General features: G+C 43.9%; 9 protein-coding genes across 9 annotated transcripts; 4 read left to right on the top strand and 5 right to left on the bottom strand.

Annotated features, from left to right (window-relative positions):
* Positions 1 to 4163: 4163 nt before the first annotated feature.
* F5891DRAFT_942241 (uncharacterized protein) lies at positions 4164 to 4511 on the top strand (the record flags this gene model as incomplete). The annotated part of the gene is made up of 1 exon (XM_041374398.1): positions 4164 to 4511. The coding sequence occupies one exon, from the start codon at positions 4164 to 4166 to the stop codon at positions 4509 to 4511; it is 348 nt and encodes a 115-aa protein (XP_041231683.1).
* Positions 4512 to 7439: 2928 nt separating this feature from the next.
* F5891DRAFT_1182296 (uncharacterized protein) lies at positions 7440 to 8674 on the bottom strand (the record flags this gene model as incomplete). Its single annotated transcript, XM_041366141.1, has 4 exons — positions 7440 to 7469; positions 7524 to 8320; positions 8371 to 8443; positions 8513 to 8674. The coding sequence occupies 4 exons, from the start codon at positions 8672 to 8674 to the stop codon at positions 7440 to 7442; spliced, it is 1062 nt and encodes a 353-aa protein (XP_041231682.1).
* Positions 8675 to 10176: 1502 nt separating this feature from the next.
* On the bottom strand, positions 10177 to 10935 carry F5891DRAFT_1182295 (uncharacterized protein; the record flags this gene model as incomplete). The annotated part of the gene is made up of 4 exons (XM_041366140.1): positions 10177 to 10193; positions 10244 to 10525; positions 10577 to 10653; positions 10703 to 10935. 4 exons carry the CDS (start codon positions 10933 to 10935, stop codon positions 10177 to 10179), a joined length of 609 nt encoding a protein of 202 aa, XP_041231681.1.
* A 4170-nt stretch (positions 10936 to 15105) lies between these two features.
* Positions 15106 to 15852, top strand: F5891DRAFT_975559 (uncharacterized protein; the record flags this gene model as incomplete). Its single annotated transcript, XM_041376530.1, has 2 exons — positions 15106 to 15367; positions 15419 to 15852. The coding sequence occupies 2 exons, from the start codon at positions 15106 to 15108 to the stop codon at positions 15850 to 15852; spliced, it is 696 nt and encodes a 231-aa protein (XP_041231680.1).
* Positions 15853 to 19528: 3676 nt separating this feature from the next.
* On the bottom strand, positions 19529 to 19864 carry F5891DRAFT_1182292 (uncharacterized protein; the record flags this gene model as incomplete). Its single annotated transcript, XM_041366139.1, has 2 exons — positions 19529 to 19692; positions 19744 to 19864. The coding sequence occupies 2 exons, from the start codon at positions 19862 to 19864 to the stop codon at positions 19529 to 19531; spliced, it is 285 nt and encodes a 94-aa protein (XP_041231679.1).
* Positions 19865 to 21212: 1348 nt separating this feature from the next.
* Positions 21213 to 21822, bottom strand: F5891DRAFT_907256 (uncharacterized protein; the record flags this gene model as incomplete). Its single annotated transcript, XM_041373565.1, has 2 exons — positions 21213 to 21341; positions 21388 to 21822. Coding segments are annotated over 2 exons (564 nt in total), but the record flags the coding sequence as incomplete, so codon positions are not given.
* Positions 21823 to 24230: 2408 nt separating this feature from the next.
* On the top strand, positions 24231 to 24593 carry F5891DRAFT_942328 (uncharacterized protein; the record flags this gene model as incomplete). Its single annotated transcript, XM_041374412.1, has 1 exon — positions 24231 to 24593. A coding segment is annotated over one exon (363 nt), but the record flags the coding sequence as incomplete, so codon positions are not given.
* A 492-nt stretch (positions 24594 to 25085) lies between these two features.
* Positions 25086 to 25884, bottom strand: F5891DRAFT_1182290 (uncharacterized protein; the record flags this gene model as incomplete). Its single annotated transcript, XM_041366138.1, has 3 exons — positions 25086 to 25265; positions 25313 to 25405; positions 25456 to 25884. 3 exons carry the CDS (start codon positions 25882 to 25884, stop codon positions 25086 to 25088), a joined length of 702 nt encoding a protein of 233 aa, XP_041231676.1.
* Positions 25885 to 26742: 858 nt separating this feature from the next.
* F5891DRAFT_942424 (uncharacterized protein) lies at positions 26743 to 27343 on the top strand (the record flags this gene model as incomplete). Its single annotated transcript, XM_041374424.1, has 2 exons — positions 26743 to 26990; positions 27040 to 27343. Coding segments are annotated over 2 exons (552 nt in total), but the record flags the coding sequence as incomplete, so codon positions are not given.
* Between the last annotated feature and the right edge of the window lie 183 nt (positions 27344 to 27526).

Below are 27526 nucleotides of genomic sequence, written 5' to 3'. Positions count from 1 at the left end.
GTGGGCAGAACACACCAAAAACATATGTGGAATGGTCCACCGAAGTCATGTGAATCGTGGGCAGCAGGCACCATTGTGCTGATATAATGTGGTTCATTTCAGCATAAAAGAACTGGCCTTGTGTCGCACTTCTTCTTCTTCAATTCAATACATCATCATGTCTTTGCGATTATCTTTCTTCATCTCTACCATCATGTCTTTTGTGCCTTTCAATCCATCTACGTATGCTTACTGCATCCCCTTCCTCCTCTCCTGAACCTGAGGAGTGCCCTCAAGATGAAGGCAACACGTCCGTCAATGATGCGACTCCAAAGGAGCTGCAGAAGTCCGCCGCTGATTGGATCTGACGATCCTAGGAGGCAGTGTTGAACCATATGTGCATAAGCATTAAGACATATCCTCCTCCAAAACCAGAGCTCCTCCATATGAGCAACTGACTCTACAGTTTGACACGCGACTGGGGTTCCTGGGAGAAGAGGATCGGCAAAATGCTAAAGGAGTAGATAGGATTTTAGAATATCCTTTAAATTAAATTCGCTTGTTGGCACCAAAGCATCTTGTACTTATAGAGTCTTCAAATAGAGCAGTGTAGAAGAGGAATGGGAGGTGGGTGAATATAAGTGGTATGAGATAACTCAAGTAGTCCTCGGTGAGCGAGATATACGTCGGCCCAAGGGGATTGCTACTGAGAAGGTTCCTCTAGGTGTATAAAACGGAGGGAAACACTGAACCGGGCGCTTGGTCAAGCCTGGTTAGGCGCACGACGATGAGCGATAGCGGCTGACGATAGATATCGACACGCGACTTATAACGGAAGCGTGCGCTTTAAGCAGAAGCGGTGCGCGCGCGGGTGGTGGAGCGCAGCGACTCTTAATGAGTCAGAATACTAATGGACAGAGTTTCTAGTAGTGTACGGCGGCGGCGCTCATATTGTACTTCGATACCTTTTGAGTTTTTAGAGGTTAACTTAGACTTATAGTCCAACGATGTGTGGGCAGAAAAAGATACCTATTACACAATTTATGCGCGTCTATATATACTAAGTAATGATAAGCGCTGTCAAGCGCTAAAGCGAACCGAGAAGCGAAGTGGACGCGAGATAATATGTAATAAAGGGTTCATAACGAAAGACATACCAAATATGGCCATAAGCGCCGGAGATATGTTAGAATCAATGAAAATAGAATCGGAATACGCACCGACGAACCGAACAGACATGGAATGGATGGACGGAGGATGTGCGACGGAACCGAGGATGTGCGCGCCGATGCGCAACTAAGGAGTGACCGGAGCGCTGGCGCTTGCGAGCGGCCGACAAAGCGCGGGGGCGCGCTGCGTGAGGTATGAGTCGCGCTATGTGAGGAAGTGATAGTAACAATGGGATTTTAGATCCCTGCAAGGCCACAGAGATATTAGTCTCTACAGCGGTGCCTAGTGCACTGCGTTAGGATGTTTGGCACCAGGGGCTTCCTAGGGGCATTCCTAGGGGCTATTCTTAATTAGGATTCAGGGTCCTAGGGTCTTGAACCCAGTTGGCAGAGCTTTTAGAGAAGCAGTTTTCCAGGGTAGACACACACTCCAACCATCACCTGTTTGGCACCTAGTGTCAAGGCGTAGCCTCTCCACCTGGTGACTAGAGTGAGTGCATATCATGGTGACCTCTGCTGACTCCATAACATATCCAGATTGTATGACAACAAACCCATGCTCAGACACATAGTATCAGACAGCCAGCTATCACCTCCCAAAGTTCCAAATTCTGTTCATGACTTGACAATTCTCCCATTGCAGACACCTAGTACTAGCATTACAACTACTGACCTATAATGTGTGCAACAGCACCTCATCCTATCGAAAGCCCTGAAATCACTTGTCCCATTCGTTCCAAATTCTTCCACACCCAACATAAGCATGTCAATGACCATCACACCCCAGCTTATCTTTTACAGAGATTATGAAAAGAGTGAGGAACCTACTGACTGGATTTGGAAGTACGAGCTCTCTTTTCCTTCAACATCAACAGACTCTGAGAAAATCAACCAGTTTAAGCTACAATGTGCCACTGCCAGTCCTACTGAAAGTTGGTTCACAATTCTACCAGCATCAGATAAAACATTGTGAGCCACATTTTTAGCAGTGTTCAAACTTTGCTGGCCCCCACCTGCACAAGTAGTACTAACAGTCACACAGGAGAAGGACCGAATCAAAGCATTGGTGCTGAAAGAAGAGGAGATTGGCATGATGATAGAAGAGGATAGAGAAAGAGAATGGGGACATGTGAAGTGGGCAAAAAAGGTCACATGAATGGCCCAAGGCTTCAACAATGCACAATGCCACTTACTAGATGTGGTACTGGAGAACACCCCTGAGGTTTTGTGTGACTTTCTGTCAGACAACTACACCACCTGGACAGAATTTGAGATGGATGTTGCAAAAGTTTCTGCATTGCAATTGCTAAGAGTAAAATAGTGACTTACCATGGAGTGGAAGCTTTATGAAGATGTTGATAAACTCCAGAGCCAAATAATGAACAGTCACAAAGCAATGCCTTCCTCCATGCAAGTTCCATATGTTGCATCACCTCCCTACAGATACGGACAGCGCCATGGCAGAATACCTTCAGCAACCCCACAGTCACAACCAACCCTACCCCCACCTGTATCACAAACACCTTTGTACCACACATTGCCCCAAGTTCCCCAAATACCACAAATCGCTAGCTTATTTATTTCCATGGCACCAGCAACACGAAGCAATCTATTTTTTTGGCTACAGAGGGTATCCACAGATGCCAACCAGATGAGGAGGCTCACCTTTAGAATGATTAAGAACTGCAGCTCAATATGCCACCATTCTGCACCACCCCAACTCAGAAGCAGGGAGACAAGCTTATACTGAGCAAGTTCAGGAATGGCATGCACAGCATGGTTCAGACACCATCTCCAACTCTCAATGACCTTACCATTGGCTCTAGAGAGTGCTTCAGCTGTGGCATGACAATAATGCCATCACACCAAGCCTACAACTGTCCTAACGAAGCACTACCCTCCCAGGAAACCAAATGGCAAGAAACAGTATTGCACCTAGTCTCAAGGACACTGGCATCAATGACCACACCAGGACCAACCATAAACATTCAATCTGTGGCACCTACAGTGAACATGTTACCAATGCAATACCCAACACCTCCACCTCCAACCTCATATTTTCAGCACCCTTACTTCACAGAATGACATCTACAATGTTGTGGGAAATGAGTGCAGATATTGAAGATAAATCCATGTCCCCTGACTCACCAGACATCACATATAGCATCCCACTTTCAGAAACCACATCAGCCTTCACATTGTGTTTTGGTACCTCAGTTCTCAATACCCCAGCCTCCCAGACATAGGACATGTTGAAATGTTGAATGATGAAGAAGCAGTTGACAAATTCATTGTACCAACAATTGAAATCACCTCTCCAAATGTTAAATCACATAACCCTACATCAGACACTCACATACAAAGCTTGTGGATTGCTGTACATGACCCAGTGAATCAAAGCACTTTGATTGATAGTTCTATCCCCATGCTAAGTCCTGTATTTACCTGTGAATTAATTTCACCTTCTGATTGCTATTCATGCGCAAACGATCAAACACTTGTTGATCTTTACGCTGTCCTAGAAAAAACAAACCTGGATCACACATCAGAAAGTACTCCATTCATTGCCAAAGTCATCTTATATAGACCCAGTGCAAAAGTGACATGTTTTCACATGAATGTCGATGATGGTGCAATGGTAAATGTAATGGATTTGAAGGCCTTCAGAAAGGCATCACAAAACCTCAAGAGACTCACACGATCGACACGCATCCTTTGAATGGCAAATGGTGTTGAAGTACCATCACATGGGATAACTACTTCGAGGGTGAAGGCGGACCACTAGGGCCTCGGTAGAATATTGAGTAATCATGTGGTATAAGAAATTTTCAAACCCAGCACAACTTCAATCCTTCACCCTCTCAGCAGTGGCTAGCAGATAACATCTGTAAACATTGCCAGCCACAGCGGCACATCACTGCCGGCGACGTGCAGAGCCTTAAAAATACTACAAAAAATGTGTCATTTATATCTAGGTTTAATAATATTATATTCGCACTCGCTGCTACTGAAATAATGACGACAACAGATCAAGTTGATGCCATCTTGGAAGCATTCAATCTTATTGGCATCTCAGTGTCAGAGTTCCTTGTTGTATTGCTAACTAATCCCAATTACATCACCCACGAGAATACAATCAATCTAAGATCATGCAGTCCGCACATTACCAAGCTCCTTGCGGAACACCCAGAAGCTTCTGCAGGAGATGTGCTGAAGTGGGCCAGTGATATCATCAAACACAGATGTGCACTGGAGATTCAAGAACTATCAGCGAAGAAACCTGGCTACCATTTTTTGGCCTTGCATGCATCTGTAGAACAACTTGAAGAGTTCGATATTGAAGTGTTAGGTGGTGGGATGTAACAACATGCACCATTATTGTGGGATATGCTCGACATCCTTCTTGTGGCGAGGAGAAGTAGCAATAGGAGGGACCTTACCAAAAGTTTGGATGACCAAGACAACAAAGATGATGAAGCTCAGTACTGGGAGGAACTTGGTGATCTGGAGCTGGAGGAAGTGATGGATGGCCTCACAGCTGATGCAATAATAGGATGATAGTGTACACAAATAAATTGATTACAATTGTAAGTCAAGGCAGAACAAACAGATTGAACAAACGCTTGATGCAGGAGATGATGCTGATCTCAATGTTTTGAATAAGGAGCTTGCAGCTATCAAAGTTACTGATGACTGCGAGAAAGATAATGTGTTCAACACTGGCAATTCGCTTGGTAAAGCCCTCACACTCATTGAGCAGGTAAGTACTGCATTACTGCATTATTATTCATGGGATTATGTACTCTTACTGATTGATATTACTAGATTCAAAAATCGCCTCAAGCTCATGCCTTCTTCAAGAAGGCCTGCAAAGAAGAGAACGTCCCCAAGCTCGAGTTATTGCACTGTATCAGGACCCTGTTGGGCATCACTACATAAGTGTCTCGATCGCATGCTACTCTTATGTCAGGTAAGTCTTTTCTCTCTCTCAGTATTCGTCAGTCTGATATTTATGATTGAACAGGCTGTGAACTGCTTCACAAACCTTGCAGATGAGAGTAAAGAAGTGCCGAATCTTCACAACAAGATCTATGACGACTTTAAGCTTGATCGGAGTGACTGGAAACACCTCGGCCTTGTTCATCAAGTCCTGAAGGAACCAGCGACTGCCCAACAATCCTTCTCATCAGCGAAACACCCAACTGCATTGCAAACGATCCCTACATTGGAATGTCTTGCTGACCAGTGGCAAGAGATGGCAAACAACATGCAGTATGCACCGATTGCAGATGCAATCAAGCAAGGCCTCAAGAATGTCGATAAATACTACAAGAAAATGAGTGATTCCGATGTATATTTCATTTGTCTTGGTGAGTGTCAATATCATTTATTATGGCATGTGACGCCTCACATATAATTACAGTTCTTGACCCTAACTACAAGCTTGCCTATGTTGAAGATCAATGGGACACTCAAGACGTTGTGGATGGGAGGGTTCACCTCAAGGCTGTGGTAAGTAGTACTTGTTCCATTATCCTTCTCATACTTACATTTATAGTTTGACGAGTATTATAAACCACCAGCTCTGGCACCTATCAAAGAGTCTGCTCCACCAACAAGACCCTTGCATGAAAACTGTTACGGTGGTGCATGGATGTGTGAGGCCATCAAGGCACGTCAAGCTGTGGACCAACTCACTCATAATCCTCGTCAAGAACTCGCCATGTACCTGTCTTCGCCACTGGAGGAAGCTGATGACATTGTCACATGGTGGGGAGTAAGTAATGTTTTTGATTCGTTTTTTCACTACTAAATCTATTTACTAGCTTCACTCACTACAATACCATACACTCGCACACATAAGGCAGCTCTGTCCTCTCTGAACAGGCTTTCTCGAGCAGAGGAATTACTTCTACTGTGCGACGCAATGGACTTGCAGCATCGATGTTCAGCTTGCTGCAGTTGTTGAAGGCAGCATATAGGAATGGCTGTGTTTCTGCAATGGTTGAGGTGGAAGCAGCTGTGTTGAATGTGTAGCTACAAGCACAAGTACTATATGTTTTTTTTTGCTCACTGTAAAAAAATTTCAGGTTTGGTTCATGTTTGAACCTCAAAATAACTGGACCGGACCTGACTGTACCATTCTCTATAGTCCGGTTCTGGGTTCGGACATTTTGTAGAACTGAACCGATGGTCTGGTTCTTGGCTCTCATCTAAGACCCTCCAAACTGGACCATGGCAGCACTACACCTAATGCTGCCTTGCTGGCCTGCATCATTTGGTGGAATTGAATCTTGAGTTGCAGAGTTTTCGCTTCCTTGTTGAGTACTTCTGAATGTGCTTGGTGGACACGAATGTCTTTCTCATGAAGGCGATGTAGAAACAACAATACAGTGAGGCACGAAAAAATGCTCCAGACTGTATCTATAGATGTTGTAAGGTCGCGCATTGCCTAGTCTGCTAACAAGTGCATTTGACCCTAAAGGGGAAGCAAGTGCAGCAAGGATCTAGAAGTAGGTGCTGAAGGCACTACTGGTTGGCCAATGCAAAGCGTGAGAAATCACAGGTGCACTGCAAGGCACTGAAGGCGTGGGAATGCACGTGCGTGCTGCGCAAAGCGTGGGAATGTGTGTGTGTGTATGCAGAAACGAGAGAGTGTAAGAGTGAGTTTGCTTAAGTGATGATTAGATGCAAGACAAGAGAAGCGAGATGCGAGGTGCATACAAATAGATTTCTACTATGTTCTGCTAGGTAGTAAGTGGTAGGTAAAGTTGGGTAGTCAGAAGTTCTGTAATAGTATGTACTGCTGGCACTTATATATGGTACCTAAGTGCTGTCATGCGGAGCCAAAGTGCTACCGAGTAAGGTATGTAAAGATATATGTATGTAAGTAAGGGTCCATGATAAAAATAAAGGTGGAACAATATGCAAATAAGGGAAATGGAAATATACGCACTAGAGAGCTTGGTGGACAGTGGATGGATGCATCTGGATGGCTGGTGCTATAGGGCGCTCAAGCGCAGGAAAGTGCACACGCATATACATTGTAAAGTGTGGGAAGAGTGTGTGCATGGTGCGGGAAAGCTGCACCTCATATAAGGATAGCTGCGGATAGCACACAGAGTGACACTACAAGTTCATGCCATGTACTCCCTAGGGAAAAGTGCCATATCAGACCATGAGAGGCATGAGTCTCTACAGCAAATCTCAGTGGCTTGGGAGGCTTCATGCTCATGGCTGGAACAAAGCCACTCATACTTTTTAGTGTCGTGACTATGCTCACTTTTAATCTCAAGCTTTGCGAGGAAGCGAAGGTGTTTGCTGTCATGGCATAACATTATGTCCGAGGTGCATACTCTCAATCTCGTCTCTCACCTGCCCCACCTGCTGCAACACGTCCGACTTTGCCTTCTTCTTCTTCAAGCTGCTGGTGCTATTTGGAAGGGAGGTCTCAGGTGTCGGGGACATATGGAAGTCCAACGACGAGGTAGTGTTGTGTGTCAGTCGATGATGGTGTTGACATGCTGCATGACATCTCTGATGGCAGTCTGCATTGGCTCCCATGGCTTGAGGGCTTCTGCGCCCTAAATGCTGAATGGCTGTTGTATGCTGATGCTGGAGTTTTTGCTGGTACCTCAAATGGTTCTGGAACATTTGGAGGAGGAGATGGCGTTGAGGGGAGCTGATGCTTCTTCCTGCAACTGGGGAAGTGTCATTGAGTATCATGTCATTGTCCTTGGCAGGATCCCCGAGGTGCCTATCAAATGAAAAATTATTTTTGGCATCATCATCATCTGATGGAAAGCCAGGAAGATGGACTTCAGGAGGGGGATAGGATGAAGCAGGAGGGGGCTGTTGCAGCACCACTGGTGGATACTGGCCACCAGCAAGTATATTCGTGTTAGGAGGTACAGGGGGGGGTGTAGTGCAGGGGCACAGGATATGATAAGTTTGGGGGATGCAATGGCTGAACATTGGGGGGATGGGATGACTGCTGAGTGGTGCCAAAGTATGTAGAGGAACTGGCCCCACTATTTGACTGAACAAGGGAATACAGGGCACTGACATGATCAAACACCCAGTTTTGACGAGTATGGTCACAGCCATTGAAGGATTGGAGTGCCAGATGGTATCAAGATCCTTGTACCATGGCAGCTCCAAAAGTGCTGTGTCTACAGCAATTGATCAGCCAATAACTAAGTAATCAAGACTGAGGACTCACCCAACAGGTTCTTTGCCTGACTCCTTTCAGTTGGCATCACCCCAGCGCCCATGCTGCCAAATGACACTTTGACCTTCATGTATTTGTTCCTGAGACTGCGTAAAATTTAGTATTTTTATTAGTAGAAAAAAAAAAAAAAGACTTGTGTGGTGATGCGACTGCCAACAGCATCGCAGAATTTTTTGGGATTAGATGAATATGTGGCACCATACTTGGGGTGATCTGTAAAGATGGTCTTGGCGAGACCACCGTAAATTTGCCCCTTGTCTGAGCCCAAGGGGCTATCAGCACCAGTAGCAGCCATCAAATTTTTTCCATCTGAATAAAACAAAATCCTGCAATCGGCAGGGTGAGTACTCAGATAATTCACTAGCACATCAGTAAGTCCATAATTATTGTGCCACTGAACAGTGAACTGGGGTCCAGTTGATTCCCTAGGTGTTGTTGAGTGAGGCAGTCCATCAGATGTTATGTCATTGTTGTCCATTATAGGCAAATGAATAAGAAAGTTCACTCTGAGTCGTACAGAACAACAAGCAGGAGGCATGAAGATTTCAAGCTCCGCTTACCATGCCGGTCTGACCTTCAACAGCTGAACTCTCTGAAACACTTTTAGCTGAGAGTTCAAAGTGTGTTAAGCGTGTTAAGTGAGATTTCAAAACCTATTTTGAGTATCACTAATGTATGCAGATTGTGAAACAAATTCTCTCTGTTTTTGCCAAACTTAATTTGAATTTAATCAATAGAGTTTGACCCTTATGCATATTTGTGATTTTATTCAGAAACTGTCCATCATTTACATAACAGACAAATGGGTTGAAATACAGTGTGTTGCACTCAAAAGCAGCAACTCTCCCTAGGCCGTAATTTTGATCCATATGTGTTTAGATTTAAATTTTGATATGAAACATGGGCAAAAGGAGCATAAATTTAAATTTTCGAAATTCTGCCTGATTATGTAATCATTCTCTTTTTGCTCTGAATGCCTCCCCCTACCAAAAGACAGAAGCAAGCACAACAGCAGTGTGCTGCATCATCAAGGCACTTTGACAATGGGCTGATAGAAGATGTTTTGGAAGTCTTTCTGGACCCAGACTATGTGCTACTCTCAGATGCTGAAAGTGAAGTAGACTCTGAGTCAAACTTTAATGGAGCATTGTCATTCAGTCTCATAGACAGTGATATAGCCAAGGTATCAGATAATGAAAGCGAGTTGGATGATGAAGTAGCTACCGAGATTATTGATGATGAGTTTGGGCATTCTCGTTGAGTGGCTGCACACATCAGGGTTATCGATATTTAGGACGGGTTTATACGGTGTACAAAATGTGAAGAAAATATTTGAAGTTTGAACTGACATAAAGAGGGGCATATAACTTCAAATTTAGTCAACTTTGTGTGCGAAATCCCAAACATGAAATATCCACCGCTATTGTTTCGTTGACTATATGTCAATGCAAATAAGAAATATAGTCAGATTTTTAGTGTCTGCTTGAGTTTTAAATTTAATTATCACATAAAACTTCAGATGAAACTTGAAGTCTAATCTACGGCTATATGCTTGCTAATGCTTCAAGTTTTGTCCAACAATTAGGGAATGCTCAAAATTTGAAGTTTACACCGGCAACAAAATGTGATAGCAAAACTTTAAGTTTCGCCCTTGGATGAAATAAATTGCCCGATCGTCGCCTGCTCATTGCCCACTCATTGCTCTATCATAGTCCACTCACCACCCACAACAAGCATTAATGGCGATCAGACTGAAATGGGCAAAAAATATCTTCATTTATATACAGTAATGTAAAACTATGTCTGACTCCAAACTATGTAAAACTCGTGAGCATGAATATGACAGGAGTAAGGAAACTCTTACCTGGTATTTTTGTCATGAAATCATAAGATGCTGCTGAAGTGTTGCGCATGATCTTATTGGTGGCAGGTTGAAATTTGAGGGAGCGTTTCCATTGCGTGGAGGTCATTGGACCATTGGTGTCCTTGGTGAGCGAATGACGCATGCGGGAAACCCCTTCTTGAAGGTTGCCAAGACATACTTGGAACCAGTCCTCCCACCGAGCGGACCAAAAACCAATGTTCAAGCCTGACACATTCCAAGTGTTGGGCTGAGGCCACCATGAAACTACCTCTGAGCCATCACCTAGAAAGTATGATTATTAGTACTGATGGGACTGAACGGTAGCAAGCTTACGGTGGTCTATGTAGTATGTTCTGCACATAAAATCAATTTCCTCCAACAACAACCCATCGTCATAGTAAGTCTGACCACTATTGCCAACCAATAGTTTGCCAAATGGAACAGCTTCAGTTGATATACCAGTCAAGGACAGATGGAAGATGGTCGACACCCAGGCTGTGCAAAGCCAACCGCCATATGAGTCCCCCGTGCAGAAATGCAGCCCTCGCCTGGGGGCAATTCATAAACTCATGACATAGCTGTTCATACACAATGTAATCAGTGTACGGGGGATTGAAAGGGGGTCGTCGATGTCCCAATGTATAAGTACGAAGTTCTGAGAGGGGGTGTCGCCAGTTAGGCGCAACAGTCATTTGCTGTAAGATCCTGAATGTGATGCCTCTTTTGAGCAAAGCTAACGCAACCTGTTTTATGTCTGAACCCCAATTACGACGCAGGCACATTACAGCAGTAACGGGGTTGAGGACAGCCAAAGTCCAAATGACATGATTGGGGGAGTCGCAGGGCTCGACAATATAATATTGACATGATATGGGCCAGCGGACCATGGGCCCATGATAAAAATATCCTCCCTCGACTATGACGGATGGGCAAATTATTCCCGATGGAGGCGGGTGGGCCCATGCAGGGAATATATAGAGTAGATGAGTGGGCCGATGTACATGAATATTAGGTAGACAGGTGGGCCGAGGTAGTTGGATATTATGCAGATGGGTGTATTAAGGTAGATGTGTATGAGATAGATGGGTAGGTACTTGTTATCACATTCACAGGTGAGCCCAGACACATATTAAATTAGACGGGTGGGCCGAGGGTATTATAAAATATTGTATTAGATGGGTGGGCTGAGGGTGTTGTATGGGATGTTGTATTAGATGGGTGGGCCGAGGGTGGTATAAAATATAGATGGGTGGGCCCATGTGTATCATAATTGTAGACATGATGGAGCTGAGGTAGTTGTACATCAACCAAATCAGAGGAGATAATAAGTCAAAGTTACCAAGTTCCTGGAGCAGCAGGTGATCTCCTGACGTGGCCTTTGATGGTGCACAGATTGTCTTGCAAATTTTGGAATCTGGGGTGTGAAGCTTGTGTTGCCCTATGAGAAGCCAAGTTCCGATTACCAACCTTTGGGTTAACCGTACTCAGAGGAGGTAATAAATTAAAGTTACCGAGTTCCCAGAGCAGCAGGTGATCTCCTGACATGGCCTTTGATGGTGCACAGGTTGTCTTGCAGAATTTGGAATCCGGGGTGTGAAGCTTGTGTTGCCCTATGAGACGCCAAGTTCCGACCACCCAAATTTGGGTCAACCGTACCAACTTCTGAGTTCCAGGACCCAGGAGTCAACAAATGAATATCTGATAACCAGCACACTTCCAATCAGGTAGTATTTCATTGAGCAATGGATCATCCAAGGGGTTCCTTATCAGACTTGGTAGTCAATATAGGCAAATGATAATGAAAACATGAAAGTTGTTATTATGCTATTTTTCAAACCCGCGACCCTGAAACCCATTGTTCAACATGTCCATTTTCACCCACTGCACAAATCACCAAGTTTCGAGTGCTGAAACCCAAAACTCACAACCCAGTGTGCAACACGTCGATTGTTCATTTACATTACACAGATCATCGAGTTCCGAGTGCTGAGTGCTGAAACATGAAGCCCAAAACCCGAAAATATGTATGGAACATGTCCATTTCTTACTCATTGCACATATCACTAAGTTTCGAGTGCCAAAACCCGAAACTTGAAACCCAGTGTGCATCATGTCCATTGTTCAATTATATTACACAAGTCATCGAGAGCTGAGAGCCGAAATACGAACCCCAAACCCCAAAAATGTGTACACAACATGTCCATTTTTCACTCACTGCACAAATCACCGAGTTTTGAGTGCCAAAGCATGAAACTGGAAACCCGGTGTGCAACATGTTGATTTTTCATTTATATCACACAAATCATTGAGTTCTAAGTGCCGAGGGCCGAAACCTGAAGCCCAAGAACCGAAAATATGTATGCAACATTTCCATTTTTCACTTGTTGCACAAATCACTGAGTTTCAAGTGCCGAAACCCGAAACTCAGAATCAGGTGTGCAACATGTCCATTGTTCAATTATATTACACAAGTCATCGAGTTCCGAGGGCCGAACCACGAATCCCGAAAATATGTGCACAACATGTCCATTTTTCACTCACTGCTGCACAAATCACCGAGTTTTGAGTGCTGAAACCTGAAACTCGAAACCTGGCGTGCAACATGTTGATTTTTCATTTACATTACACAAATCATCGAGTTCTGAGGGCCGAGGGCCGAGACCTGAAGCCCAAAACCCAAAATCATGTACACAACATGTCCATTTTTCACTCATTGCACAAATCACCAAGTGTCGAGTGTTGAAACCTGAAACCCGGTACTTCAAATGGACACAAATTGTATTTGTATGTATTATCCATTGGTGTAGGGCTCAAATAACTTGGGAATTGTATTTGTCAGTACTCAGTACTCAGTACTTGGTACTCGGTGATTGGTGATTGGTGGTCAGTGGTCGGTACTTAAGACTTGGTAGTCAATATAGGCAAATGATAATGAAAAATGACAGTTGTAGTCCATGTCAAGGTGAGTGTCTTGGTAGTCTTTCCTTGTCATTCGGCAAAACATCAACAATAATGAAAAAATGAAAGTTGTTATTATGCTTAACTTCCTTACTGAAGGTTGTAGTCCAAGTCCAGGTGAGTGTAGTGGTAGTCTTTTCTTGTCAATTGGTTATCTTGTTACTCATTACGCAGTACTCGGTACATGGTAATTGGTACTCAGTATTTGGTTTTGATACTCGGTATCCAGGAATCAGTAGTCAGCTTAATGAAAGTTGTAGTCCGAGTCTAGGTGAGTTTATTTGTAGTCTTTTCTCGTCCATTGGTTACCATGTGACCAAGATATAAGCTAAAGAAATCCAAAACATCAATAATGACAAATGAAATACATGTGTGCAGTAAGTGAGTCTAGAGATAAAAGAATGAATATTAATAGTGAGACTTGCACATTATGTCGAGATATACAACATAACAAGCCTGTGATGTGATCAGAGACCTGGAATAACACCCATATACATCCATTATAATAGCTTAAAAGCTTAGAAAGATTCATGAAGGATTGATGTAATGATAGGCAAAATGACATATGTGTGGAGAGTGACAATAGACATCTTTTATACAAAGTCACATTTATATATGATTCAGGCCAAAAATATCATTACAAATAACTTTCATTTTTCATTATCGCTGATGTTTCAGATTTCTTTAGCTTATATCTCGGTCAAATGATAACTGATGGACAAGAAAAGACTACCAATACACTCCCATAGACTTGGACTACAACCTTTGGTAAGGAAGTTAAGTGTAATAACAACTTTCATTTTTCATTATCATTTGCCTATATTGACTACCAACCACCAACCACCAACCACCAACCACCAACTACCGAGTACCGAGTACCGAGCACTGACAAATACAATTCCCAAGTTATTTGAACCCTACACCAATGGGTAATACATACAAATATAGAATTCATGTCCATTTGAAGTACCGTGTTTCGGCACTTGACACTTGGTAATTTGTGCAATGAGTAGATGGGCATGTGGCATACATGTTTTCAGGCTTTGGGTTTCAGGATTCAGCCCTCAGCACTCAATGATCTGTGTAATGTAAATGAACAATGAACATGTTGCACACCCGGTTTTGAGTTTCGGGGTTCTGCACTTGAAACTCGGTGATTTGTGCAACAAGTGAAAAATGGGAATGTTGCATACATATTTTCAGGTCTCAGGCTTTCCGGTGAAATTGTGGTCCCAGATGAACCAGGCAACCTCCTGCCAGAATATGATTCTTCTGATGAGGAGATGGATGTTGAGGTGAAGGTTGATCGTCCTGGTGAGGAGGTTGAAATGGCTACATAATTGCTCAGTGATAGATGTACATAAATCTTTTTCAATGCATGTTACCTATGCCACAATTGAATGATTCAATCATTGAGTCCCAATATCCAGAACTCGAAACTGTAGATTGAGGTAGATATCACCTGAAACCCGAACACTCTAACACCCGAATGTCAAATTTTCACAGTGCCGAACCCCAAGTGCTGGGTGCTGGGTGCCAAGTCCCGAAACCCAGAACTCAGGACTTGACATTTGAAATGAAACACATTTTTCAGACATGTTTGAATCAGCCTACATATATCCATAAACATTTTACTAACCCCCAAACCCTGACAGATATCTTTGTCCAGTCCCACATATCGAGTCCTGAGTTCCGGGACCCCCAAACCCGAAACCCAGCAGTCCACAATTTTGGGGTTCGGGGGTTGGTAAAATGTGTATGGATATATGGAAGGTTGATTTACAGCTGTTTTAATATATGATGGCAGTGATGTCATTTTTTTTGTCAACTACACGAATTAGGACTTAGAACAAATTTGACTGATCATATCAGTGCTTGACTCATACTCAATGCACAAACGTCTCATGCTCGCGACACAGAACAGTTTCAACAGTCTCGATGATGATACCAATAGCAACTTGCAAATGACACACCATCACAATACTATTCTTGATGCTCTCGATGAGCTGGAACTCATGGAAGTCAACGACGATCCCAATGCTGATCAAACAGATACCGACAATGACGAATCACAAGAACTTGAAGTACTAGACTCTGCTACAGGCCCTCTTGTACCACCAAAGATTCCTATCCCCTCTCCAACAGTGTCAAAGAAACGAAAACGAGGTAAGTCGACGCATATAGTCAGTGTTTTGTGCTGACTCGGATCCCTAACAGATAAGAATGATGAACCTACTACTCCTGTCACAAGGGATATCTCATACATGGTCTCTATCCTCTCGGCTAGTGAAATGAAGAAGGCCAAGAGCAAATGGGAGCCAGTCAACACATCCATTGACCTTCGCACTAATGAACCATGGGACACTCTCAAAGCACAGATTCTTGTGAAGATCTCAACAGCAATCAATCCCCGCATGCTCCATTTCGACGACTACTCGCTTACCTATCACATCTCTCAGGTTCTACCTAAACCTGGCTTATCTCTCTTGACTGAGGCTGACTACAATGGTATGATGAAACGGGTCGATGGAATGGCTGTGAAGGCTCTGACTGTCAACATCAATGTTATCCAAACACAGCTGGCTAGCAAAAACAACGAAAACCAGGGCGAGGATGAATCAGAGCTTGCAAAGTCCAAGACGAAGAAATGAGTATGTATTCAATAACCTTATAGATAATTATTTCATGATTTTTGCACAGAAAGAGTCAGCTGCGATTCTTCCAGGAAACGAAAAGAAAGTAGCAAACATTCAGCTTTTACGAGATCGCTGGATCTGCAAAAAGACTGATTCTGCCTGTGCATCAACCCATTGTTATGTGATTCCTGGATCTGAAGAACACTTTCCACTCGGACATCAGCAGCTCAACTGCTGGGCTTCTGCAATGGTTGATATTTCCTCTCTGGTGTTTCACGTGTAGTCGTGATACTGATTTTGAGCAGTGTAAGGAGGTGAGCAATGCAACGATTGATAAGCCCCCAAACCACTGACTCTTCAATCTGAAGGCCATCAGCCCAGTCTTACAGCGCTGACTCGATGCACAGGCCAAGACAGTGACAGAACCTGCATCTTCAACTCCTGTTGTCAACGTCACATTCGGCAATGAGTTTGCAAGTCTTTTCAAGTCGAACCACACAGCTCTGAACACAACAACCTCAGAAATTGGGCCAGCGCCAATCTCCACATCTTTGCTCGTTCTCCCATTGCGTAAGCCTGGCAATGACATATCCATTGTGGCCTTCTGTGCCCTGTACCAGCTTGACGACAGCATCGCTACGAAAATTGCTTCTCATTCATTCAAAGAAGCGCGCTTACGTGACCTTTTCAGACCTCAAGGAGATGGAGTTCAAGTTTGGTGAGATAGCTGCATTATGCGATGCTGTTGAGAGGTGGTCTATTCCTACTAGTATGGCATGATTGGACATTGTATTGTACGATAAGAACTGTTACTCGAGTTGCTTTCAATGCTGCAAGTCATTGTTCTGTAACCTAGCATCAAAAGTATCCAGCATGTACAAAATAACCATGGGCATCATCCAGTGTAATGATATCAGCAATCTCGTACATATCGTAAAGGATTCCATCATCTGTGGTTGTACTATAGTATTCGTGGTGACGACAAAGGAAATGCTTGATCTTCGAAAAAGCTTCTTCGATGGGATTGAGACCGGGGGAGTATGGCAAAAGGAATTCAATGCGAACACCTGGTATATGCATCCCATCATGATAATCATTGTAGGAACGAGAGGAAATCACAAATAGACTGACCAAAACGGTCTGCAAGTTCAAGAACATTGGCACCATGGTGAATTGAAGTGTTGTCCATCACAAGGACACTCAATGGGCCTGGATATGCAGAACACTTCGGTAACTAGAAGGTTATCAGACTCGTCAGATGTCCAAGAATGTAGCTTGATAACTCACAACAGTGAATTCCAGCCACTTGAGAAAGAGCTCTTTTGTCATAGAACCCTCGACAGCAGTGCATGCGACAATGCCATCAAGAGTCAACAGTGCTTCCAAGCTGACACGATGCCCACGGACAAAGGGTTGATGTGCATGTGCCCGTTTTCCTCTCGATGAGCGCCCATAATGCCGTCCGAGTGTCCGCTCGTCTTTTGAGACTTTGTCAATGAACCCTATTTCTGTAGCATCATATTGAGACATGTGAGCTACAAATGCAGCACAGAGTTCTTCATTGCGTTCCGAAGCAATACATTTTAGTTTCTTTCGGCTCATACCAGCACATTCAAGTTCATTGAAGACAGTGGTGAAATGAATAGATATGAAGTGGTTGGTTCTCGCGAGGCTGACGAGCTCGTCAAGGAAGTAGTCGGGGTTGTCATGAACAAGTTCTAGGAGATATTCAATGTCTTCGCGTTCCAGACGATGCATGCGGCCACAAACTCCCCTCGGGTGATTGGTGACATCACCAGTGTCTCTCCACAGCCTCAAGACACAGTACCATGTCCTGTTGTGAGAACCTGCAGCAGTCGAGAATGTCCTGGAGGTTCAGTAAGTTGTGTTCATAAAGACGGATGGCTGCTTGTTTGACGTCATCACTTATCTTGCGGAACGCCATGATGCGGCAGAGGCTATTCACTACTAAATCATATTTTGTGTAATTTACAAAAAAAATGATGCCACTGCCATCATATATCAAAACAGCTGTAATCATTTTTGAAAGATGTTGCATATCAAATGTCAAGTCCCAAGTTTCGATTTCCAGGTTTTGGGAGTGCCAAGTGCCGAAGCCCAGAGTCCTGAAACCCAGAGTTGTCAAATTTTCAGTGCTGAACCCCAAGTGCCAGGTGCCAGATGCCAGGTGCTGAATCCCGAAACATGGAACTCAGGATTTGACATTTGAGATGAACGACATTTTTCAGACATGTTTATATGAACCTACCTATATCTATAAACATTTTACTAACCCCCAAGCCCTGAAATATATTTTTGTTGTCTCACATCCCGAGTTCTGAGTTCCGGGACCCCTGAACCCCAAAACCTGGCAGTCCACAATTTCGGGGTTCAGGGGTTGGTAAAATGTGTATGGATATATGGAAGGTTGATTTAATCATTTTTGAAAGATGTTGCATATCAAATGTCAAGTCCCAAGTCTCAATTTCTGGGTTTTGGGAGTGCTGAGTCCCGAAGGCCGGAGTCCCGAAACCCGGAATTCAAAACTTGGGACTTGACATTTGATGAGACATCTTTCAAAAATGATTAAATCAACCTTTCATATATCCATACACAGTTTTACCAACCCCCGAACCCCTAAATTGTGGACTGCCGGGTTTGGGGGTCCTGGAACTCAGAACTTATGTGAGACAACAAAAATATATTTCAACCATGGGTAAGTCAATGTGTTCGTCAATCAACTTGATTGTAAATCAAACTTTATTGATCTCTCCAAATTTCCCAAGTTCCAAGTTCTGGGACCCCCGAACCCCGAAACCCAGCATCCCACAATTTCGGGGTTTGGGGATTGGTAAAATGTGTATGGATATATGAAAGGTTGATTTAAACATTTTTGAAAGATGTCTCATCAAATGTCAAGTCCTGAGTTTCAATTTCTGGGTTTTGGGACTCTGGGTTTTGGGACTTGGCACTCCCAAAACCCTGAGGGCTTTAGATTTGGTGGTTGATGGTAGGTATATGCACTCATAGTGTACATGTATCCTAGGTCTTTGATTTGCTGGTGGCTACATCAGCTGTATGTCTTGATGAAATGTATCTAGGCTCACCCATATATGTACCCATCTATGTACAATTCCCCCACGTCAGCCCACCCGTCTATGTAATACATCCTATGTTGGCCCACCCATCTATATAATACATCCGACATTGGCCCACCCATCTATATAATTATACCCCACCTTGGCCCACCTGTCTATGTAATAAATATTTTATCGCACCCTCAGGCCCACTCGTATATGTAATACTTTCTATGTCGGCCCACCTGTATATGTAATACACCCCACGTCAGCCCACCCATCTATGTAATATTCCCCTACCTCAGGCCCACTCATATATGTAGTACACCCCTGTCGGCCCGCTCATCTATATAACAATATTTGCCTTACATCTCTCTTCAGCGCTGTCTATAATATCCTACTCTACATATCACCCAGATGGGCCCACCCATCTCCATGAATGATCACATTCCCCCAGCCCATCCCTCAACATCAAGGATATATGTATATATCATTGGCATACATGGGCCCACCCATCTCCATCGGAAATAATATGTGTCCTGGCCCATCTGTCATCATCGAGAATATACACAACATGGGCCCATAATCCACTGGCCCATATAATATGGAATGTGTTACTGAAGGGGCTCCTCAACAAATGTGCGAGAGAGTTCCATCACCCATGCGGATAAGATAGGACATTGAGGGTCGTTTGTTAAGAGAGAAGTCCAACTGGAGGAATCATCATGGGGTCGATATCGACGAGCCATAATGAAGTACGTGCAAAGAGCTGAGATGCCTAAAAAAAATGCAATCAGCCATTATCAGTGCATACAGCTGAACACCATACCTAAGAACGCATCGCAAGACCTCAGAGCAACTTTCTTTGCAAGCTTTGCATTGACATGGGACCTCAGGTACCCATAGTCTCTTGGAGGTCTTGGGGCCTGACCATACCAAGGAAAGTGCATATTTATGGCTAACCTTTGCTGGCACCAGAGTAGCTTCTGCTCCAGACTCTCCCATTCTTGCTGGACATTTCTGCACAAGATATAATGGCCATCGGGTGTACACTCTATGGGCAAACAGTAGAGTGAATGGTTTAGGCAGGAAAAAACAGTGCCGTCAAAATGAGGCTTTGCTGCAATAAGGGGAAACCATGGGCGTGTCTCATAAGCCCACTGCATGGTCAGTGCATCTTTGATATTGTCAGAGGAAGAATCAGACTCGAGGTAGGAATTCCAGGGTCAAAGAATAGGAGGGATCGTGGAAGGAAGTCATGCACGAATACATGAAGCTTGGGAGGCACCATATCTGGCATAGTGCCTGGAAACCTGGAGGAGGTGATGGAAGAAAACGTGCAATGATACAAACCATTGCACAAGGACAGGATCAAGAGAATTCAATGAGCAACAGTACAGACTATTGCATGTTATAGAACTCTGCAACAATAGCAGAACCAGTTCAGCAGTACAGACTGCTGAGTAGTTAGGAGGTATGGTACTGTTACTACACAGTCAAGGTTGACTTTGCACGTGACTTTATTTGCAGGTATTTGTACTTCTGACAGATTAACTCACAAGTCTTTCTTGCCCTCATATTGCTTATACCCAACTCTGACGCAATGGTCTGTACTGTTGCATCTGTCCCTTATCCTCTCCTCCTCTAACACAACGGTTTGTACTGTCGTGTTTGCCGGACTCCAACTGGATTTATTGTCCTGGACTTTACATGCTCCAACTTCAATTGATCCCTAACTCGAATTCGGAGCCTCAGTTTGAGACATGACACTGGTATGTACTCACTTTAATCCTATCGCCATCCTGATCTCAATCTCGTCGTGTGTCTGCAAAGACTCAGAACAGATTCATAGGTGATGACAGACCTTGATTCCATTGCCATGCTGGCTTTAATTTCCTCGCACAGCGCTGTTATCTACACACCTTCAACTTTCGTGCTGTTCAATATCTCTAGAAATACAAGCTGTCCAATACTGCACTACACTACTGTGACTCTCATCCACTTGAATCTTCCATCCGAGATTGATAACCCCTCGACTTGATGCTTTGTTAAACCTGCAAGCCAATCCTCATCATACAATGCTTTAGATAATCCATCCACTTCTACCCTGGATGTTGTTGGATTGCTGGCTGATCATATCTGTTTCATAGGCTTTGAACCTTGGGGAGCAAAAATGGCATCATCCACAATTCTTTGGTGATCAATGATATCCAATTCCTGTTCGATTGCACGACGCCAAGTCATATTCTTGACATGAAGAACCATTTCAATATCATTTTCAACATCACTCTCCTCTGAACTGATGCTGTCTTCTCCTAACATCCTGATGAGTTGCTGAAGCCACTGCCAGGCTGGAAGGTCCTCCTCGTTCTCGTCGGCCTTGTGATTGACGAGATGATCCAGAACCATCACTCTACGAAGATATTTCTGACAAGGCATCAGTACCAGAATTATATGGAGCTCGCAAACATACATTTTTCTGACGTGTTGTTTGATGAGTCGCTTTTAATGACTCATCCTTCTTCGTGATCAGCCTCTGCTCTACCTCTGCAAGAGTCTCCAATATGCCCTTTGCTGTAACCTTGGGTTGTGCAGCCATCCAGACCATACACAGGCACTTATATTGAACTTGAAGAACTTCCCTGAAATATACATCTGACCTTCGGAATGGCCAGTTCTCTTCGTCACCCCTTCTCTGCAATTCTTCAAGGAGTAGTCTAATGACTTTATTGTTCCAGGGGCTTTTGGCCCCATGTTTGAGGTCAAAAGCAAGAGCTTTGCAATTGGGACCTGGGCTGTCTTCGTACTCATATGAGTACACATCCTCACGACTAGCTGCCTGATGGAGTATGAAGTCGGTGTCTTGCGAAATGTTGAAAACGTCTTTGAAGAGCCGCCACACTTCCCCTTATATATCATTGTAAGTCCCAGCTTTTATACCACCTTTTGGCTTACCAAAAGGAAGTCTCTTTCATAGCTTTTCTCAGCCACCTTCTCTTGCTGGAGTTCTTTCTCCTCTATATTTCTCCTCCAGGGACTGTGCCTTTTGGTGACTGGCAACTCTTTGTCAATCAGAACACGTCTTAATGCGGCTTCTATGCCTCTCGCAATCGCGCTTTCCATTGTGGTAGCAGAAGGTATGTTGTGTGGTGGTGGCTCTTGTTCAGATGAGTGTTCTTGAGGTACTTCCTCTTCGTCCACCTATTACTGTGTAAGTTTAGATTGCAGTCAACGACATCAGACACTTACCTCCGCTGCTACTGATACAAGGCGAACCTTGTGTGATATTCTGTGATTTTTCTGTATTCTCTTGATCACATCAAGGCATGTGGCACCCGATCGTGGTTTTGCATATGGAGATGATGGTTTTCCCGCATCTCTCGGCATAGTGGGGTTGTTGTCCATCTCTACATCCTCACTCTGAAACCTGTGACGTGTGGAAAATCTCCATTCCATCTTGGCAAGCTTGCTCTCTTTTTCTGCCTGGTGAGCATTTCAGTATATATTTCATCTGTATATGAAACATGTTCTTGCCTTCAACTTGAGCACTTCTTGCTGTAACCTCTGGTCCATCTCAGCGAGTATCGCATTCTCACACTCTCGGAACTGTTTATTGTTATCAACCTCACCTCTTCGTCTGTCTTCCTCTTTAACTCGTCCTCATGCCGGACCAGTTTTTCACACAGCTCCGCTTCTCGCTGCATCTGTTCTTGTGTCAACTGTTCATTGTTATAAACTGTTTTCCCATTGGAACATTTGTCTCACCTCTTCATTTGTTTTCTTCTTCAACTCTTCCTTGCGTTGGACCAGGTTTTGCAATTTTTGATCCAGCTCTGCTTGTTGTCGTGTCTGTTCTTGTACCAAGTGGTTGCAAGTGTCCTCATGGAATTTCTGCATAGTGGCCTCCATTGCTTTGTGATTAACCTGACCGAGTGCTTCCTGAGTTTCTCTGATATGTTCTTCGAATTGCTGCTGCTGGACACGGCTCCTCTGTCATGGTTATGAGTGTATGTCTGGTGGTCACCCTGCAGCAGGAATTACCTCAATTTCCTCCTGGGCCTTTGTTAGCTGCTCCTCCCGCTCTCTCAGAGTTGTTTGCCACTGTCATTTCATCTCGTTTATATTCTGGACATCTTCTACTTGTTGTTTTTCCACTTCCTATAGCAGCCGCATGTCAGATATCGATAATGTATGTCCAGTGATACTACAGACCGTTTTCATATTGCTGATTAGTTCCTTTTGACTGTACACAGTTCTGCATAGTGTTTCTGAGTAGTCGACTTCTTTGATGCGACATTTGTCAGGTAGTACCTGACAAAATTAAGTTCAACATTGGCCTCCAATCAATATCACCTATACTTACTGATTCAGCAACTCGCTTTGCCCTCTTGTCAAGCGGAGCTGTCATTGTTTGGGGCTGGCTTGTGACATTGTTCAAGTCTAGGTTCATCCGAGGGGTCCCACTCTCATCCAACCAAGTCATCGCAGTCGATGGCTGGCATGCAGCCTCATTCGACACAGTCGATGGCTGGCCTGCAGCCTCATTTGAGGGCTCTTCAAGGTCCATCCAACTCTCAGTGTCTTCCATTTCGTCGTCAAACAAGTCCACATCACTTGCTGTCTGTATGTTCTCCATGAGAATATGGCGCTGTGTTTTCGACATGGCAATGGGAGTGGACATTGTCTTTGGGGTTTCTTGGAGTTTGGCATGGATCTAGGCATGGATCTACTTATGTATGCCCGCTATTATTCTTAGACATCGCATGATCCGTACTTTTCAGTCACTGTCATTTCACCCTAATGACGACATTGTATTATCCCTATTTTTAGGCCCTTTCTGTGATAGCGCCATCATTTCGGGTGTTCCACTTTGGTGTTAATCGTGTCGTAAATGCAAAATTAATGTACAAGTCTAAGTACACAAAAGAGTTCAAAAAGCTCTTGCATGTTATTGTTCTGGTCCCATATTCCATGAAACAAATAAAGACAATAGACATGTTAATCGGTATGTTAATCAGTTTATCAATTCTTTGGGATGATCTGCACTCTGTACAGACCACACTCAATTCAAAGGTAAGTACTCAAAAACTACTATAAGATCGCCCACTTTCATTGCCCACTTTCATTGCCTGCTTTCAAATTTCCTGCTCATTCCTTGTCCTCAGCACTGGTCACCTATACTCATCACTTAATTTCATTTATCCTATGCTGCAATGGTCAACACTTGCATTTATATCTTCCCCACATCATCCATAGGCTATATTCTCGCTTCTCTTGATTTTTGCTGACAGTTATACATAGACTGCTGAACTTCATTTGCAGTGTAGGTTATATTCTTCCTTGTGGAGTAAACCTTGCCAGGTTGCTATGTTGACAAGATGCTCTGATCACTCATGCAGCGGGAAGTGCTTTCCTGTTCCCGAAAGCCTCCTTGATTGTGCAACTGTGCAGCCTTGCATGCACAACTGTCTTGTCACCCAGCATGAAGGAAGACACACATATCAGTTTTATGTTTACTTCAAGCAACACTACCATCTAAGAGCCAATCCACTTCTCAGCAGCATTGACCATATATTCCAAGGTGACGCAGTCATTATGAGGGTTGGTGCTACTGACAGCTCTGTTGTGAATATGCGAGGCAGGGACAGTTCACTCACAGACTTCATCATGCATCGGTAAGCATCACCAGATGGTGATTCCAATCCTTGTTGATCAATAATCCATCAGCTTTATACAGAGCATTAAACATCATCCTCAAGCAAAGCTCCCACATACTCTCACCGTCGTGAAGCCCTTGAGCACTCAGGTCAATCACCGGCTGGCTTCTAGGATCATCAGCAGTGAGGTAGTTTAGTTGGGAGTAATATATAATGATTTGTATGTAACACATTATGAAGTTCGCTGTGATGGCATCATTCTTGTCACTGCAATTTGTACCATGAGGATTGAGGATTGAAGATAGAATAGGCTTAATTATCAAGTGAAACTTCGTCAGAAAGCTTAAACAAGTTGTAACAAACAAGGGAACATCATGTATTACCTCACATTCAGCAGAGGTCCAGACCTCCAGTGCCACAGATAAGCGCGCCTGTTACTGCCCAGCTCAAATGCAGAATGAGTTTGGTATGGAATTGATATACTACTAGATTGAAGATACACGAGTTATACGAGTTATTTGAATGGTACCTCTTTCGACGAATCTTGCTTGCTCTTGGACTTTGACTTGCCCGCAGCCATCCTTACTTCCTTCTGCCTAGCACGACCTGATGTGTATTTCAAATGCATCATGATAATATCATTCAGCAGCCAGAAGCCACTGTAATTGTCCAAGTCCAGGAAAGCATCGACAGCCTGACGAATAATGAATTTTAGGACAACTGCCATGTGTAGTTACTCACCTTATCACGCACAATTTTTAGGAGTGTGTGACTTTGGGAAGAAGCGCACTTGGTTGTATCGAGATGTTCCTCAATGAGGTGGTGCATATATTTCTTAGTGCTCATGAGCAAATAACATACTGTGGTGAGAGCATGTCACTCACCCTGAACTTAGCATATGCCTTTGGATTCCAGTCTAAAGCCTCATGGAGTGTGTATCTGCCATGCCCCGGACGACCAGGTTCACCAGGGGGCTTTGGTATTTTTGAATCTTCTGATAGGCTCTCAGTCGAAGATGAGGAGCCACTGTCTGATGCTGAATCTAATGAACCTGAACAATCTGAGGGCATGGGCATCTGAGAGTGGGAACGTGAACACTTGAATAAAACTTTTTTCTGGTATGGCGATGTGTCCTTCCAAGGATTGACAGTGCTGATTCTGGGAGGAAGAATCTCATCGGAAACAAGTGTAGTTGAGTGGTGGTGAGCACTTCCAAATACTTCCAGCTGGTCTGTGAGCATAGGAGGGAAGGGAGGCGGAGCGCCAGGCTCCTGATCATAAAAAGCAGAGACAGTATTAGTTGTGTTGAGCATGATGTGGTTATGGCGATGTGGGTGGGGGACAAGTGCGGGTCAAGATATTGGGTATAAACTGTAATAATCTCTGAGATTTATGACCTATGACACATCCAACGTAACTTACTATATAGAGAATTAAACAATAAGGACAAGAAGGGCTTAGGAGGGATCTAAAATATAATAGATTGTTATGTGAAGTGAAGTGATATGCACACTCACAAAAAGGATGAACACAAAGGTTGGGAACAACTCGAACAAATGGCTAGCAAATTGATTGTCATGAAATCACCAAAAAGTTTGTGAAAACAAATGGGAACCTAATATAAGTAGTGGTGAGCAGGTGAACTGGTGACTACAATCGATCAGATCGCGCATGCAACAATGTCTCTTTTTGCCTCATCACTCTTCACAAAATCAAAGCAACACTTCTGACATCAAACGCACCTTTCTACCTATGGCGGGTCTATTTACACCCTTGCAATATCTAATGATGGTCAAGCTCTTGCATGCAGAGGTAAACTGACACGCACACTTTGTTATGGGAGGGTCCTAACAACAAGCAGGGACTGAGGGCGTCAAACTCTGGGATATCAAATCTCAGAAAGAACTTACATGCTTGACTCATCACCATGAGTCCCGAGGCACAGTCAGCTGCGCTGTCTGGGTCACAACAAGACTGGGCATGACAGAAACCCTTTGTTATGGAACTGGGCTGGGGCTACATTGTATTCTTGCGATGTAGCCATGTAGATGTAGGAGGATCCTGGTCTCATCATCAAACCTTCGGTTAACACCTAACAGATGCAGTTTCAGGAGATTTGTGCCAGGAGGCTTGGATCAGGCTTCGAAATTACATGTATGGCATGAAATTTGACATCCTCTGAAGTGAATACATGGATTGCAGTGGGAATGAGGGACAAAATAGTCCAGGTCCTCATTCTCAATATGAATTCACAGCTGCAGGCTGTGTTTTTGGTGCAACTCAACAATTCAGTGCCCAAGTCTGTAGCATTTGCAGAGAATGGATGTGTCTATGTCTTCGGACTATATGATGGGAACTTCATCAAGGTGAGAGGTGATGACGGCGCAGTGGTAAAGGAATACAGCTGCCAATCAGTTATGTAAGAGTCTATGACATATCATCAAGATGTATTCCTGACCTTCTTTCAGCGGACATGCAGCAGTCAACCAGAAGAGGGGCGTGTATGTAGTGGACAATGCCACTGATGGTTTCACTTTGTATCGACTTGAAGGTGATGAGGAACCAGTTCGAATGTTCATGACTGCTGCTCAAAGTGTATCTGTCCCCAAGCAGGTGGCATTCAGGGCAGAAGGAAGGTTGATTGTCAGGGGGAGTGACCATGGATTAGTGTATGTATTCGAGAGAAAATCAGGGAAGTTATTCGAAACTCTCTGCCACTCCAATACAGACTTGGTGCAGACAATTGCAGTAGGTGTCGAATTCAAAGTGTAGGATAGGTACTGATTATCTCCCAAGATGCATGATCTTAATGGGTGCTGTACAGTCGCCAGTGCTTCATTGGTGCCAGGCTGTGGAAAGGCTATGATCAACATATGGGTCTATGAATATGGCACAGTGAAGGAAACTCTGACCTCTGGAGATTCCTGGCCTATGTCGTGTGTTGTTATGTTTGTG

This window comes from Suillus fuscotomentosus (assembly GCF_016647785.1).
Source record: "Suillus fuscotomentosus strain FC203 chromosome Unknown F5891scaffold_5, whole genome shotgun sequence".
Classification (NCBI taxonomy): domain Eukaryota; kingdom Fungi; phylum Basidiomycota; class Agaricomycetes; order Boletales; family Suillaceae; genus Suillus; species Suillus fuscotomentosus.
Note: the sequence above shows the minus strand (reverse complement) of the source record. Positions and strands in the feature narration are given on the sequence as shown.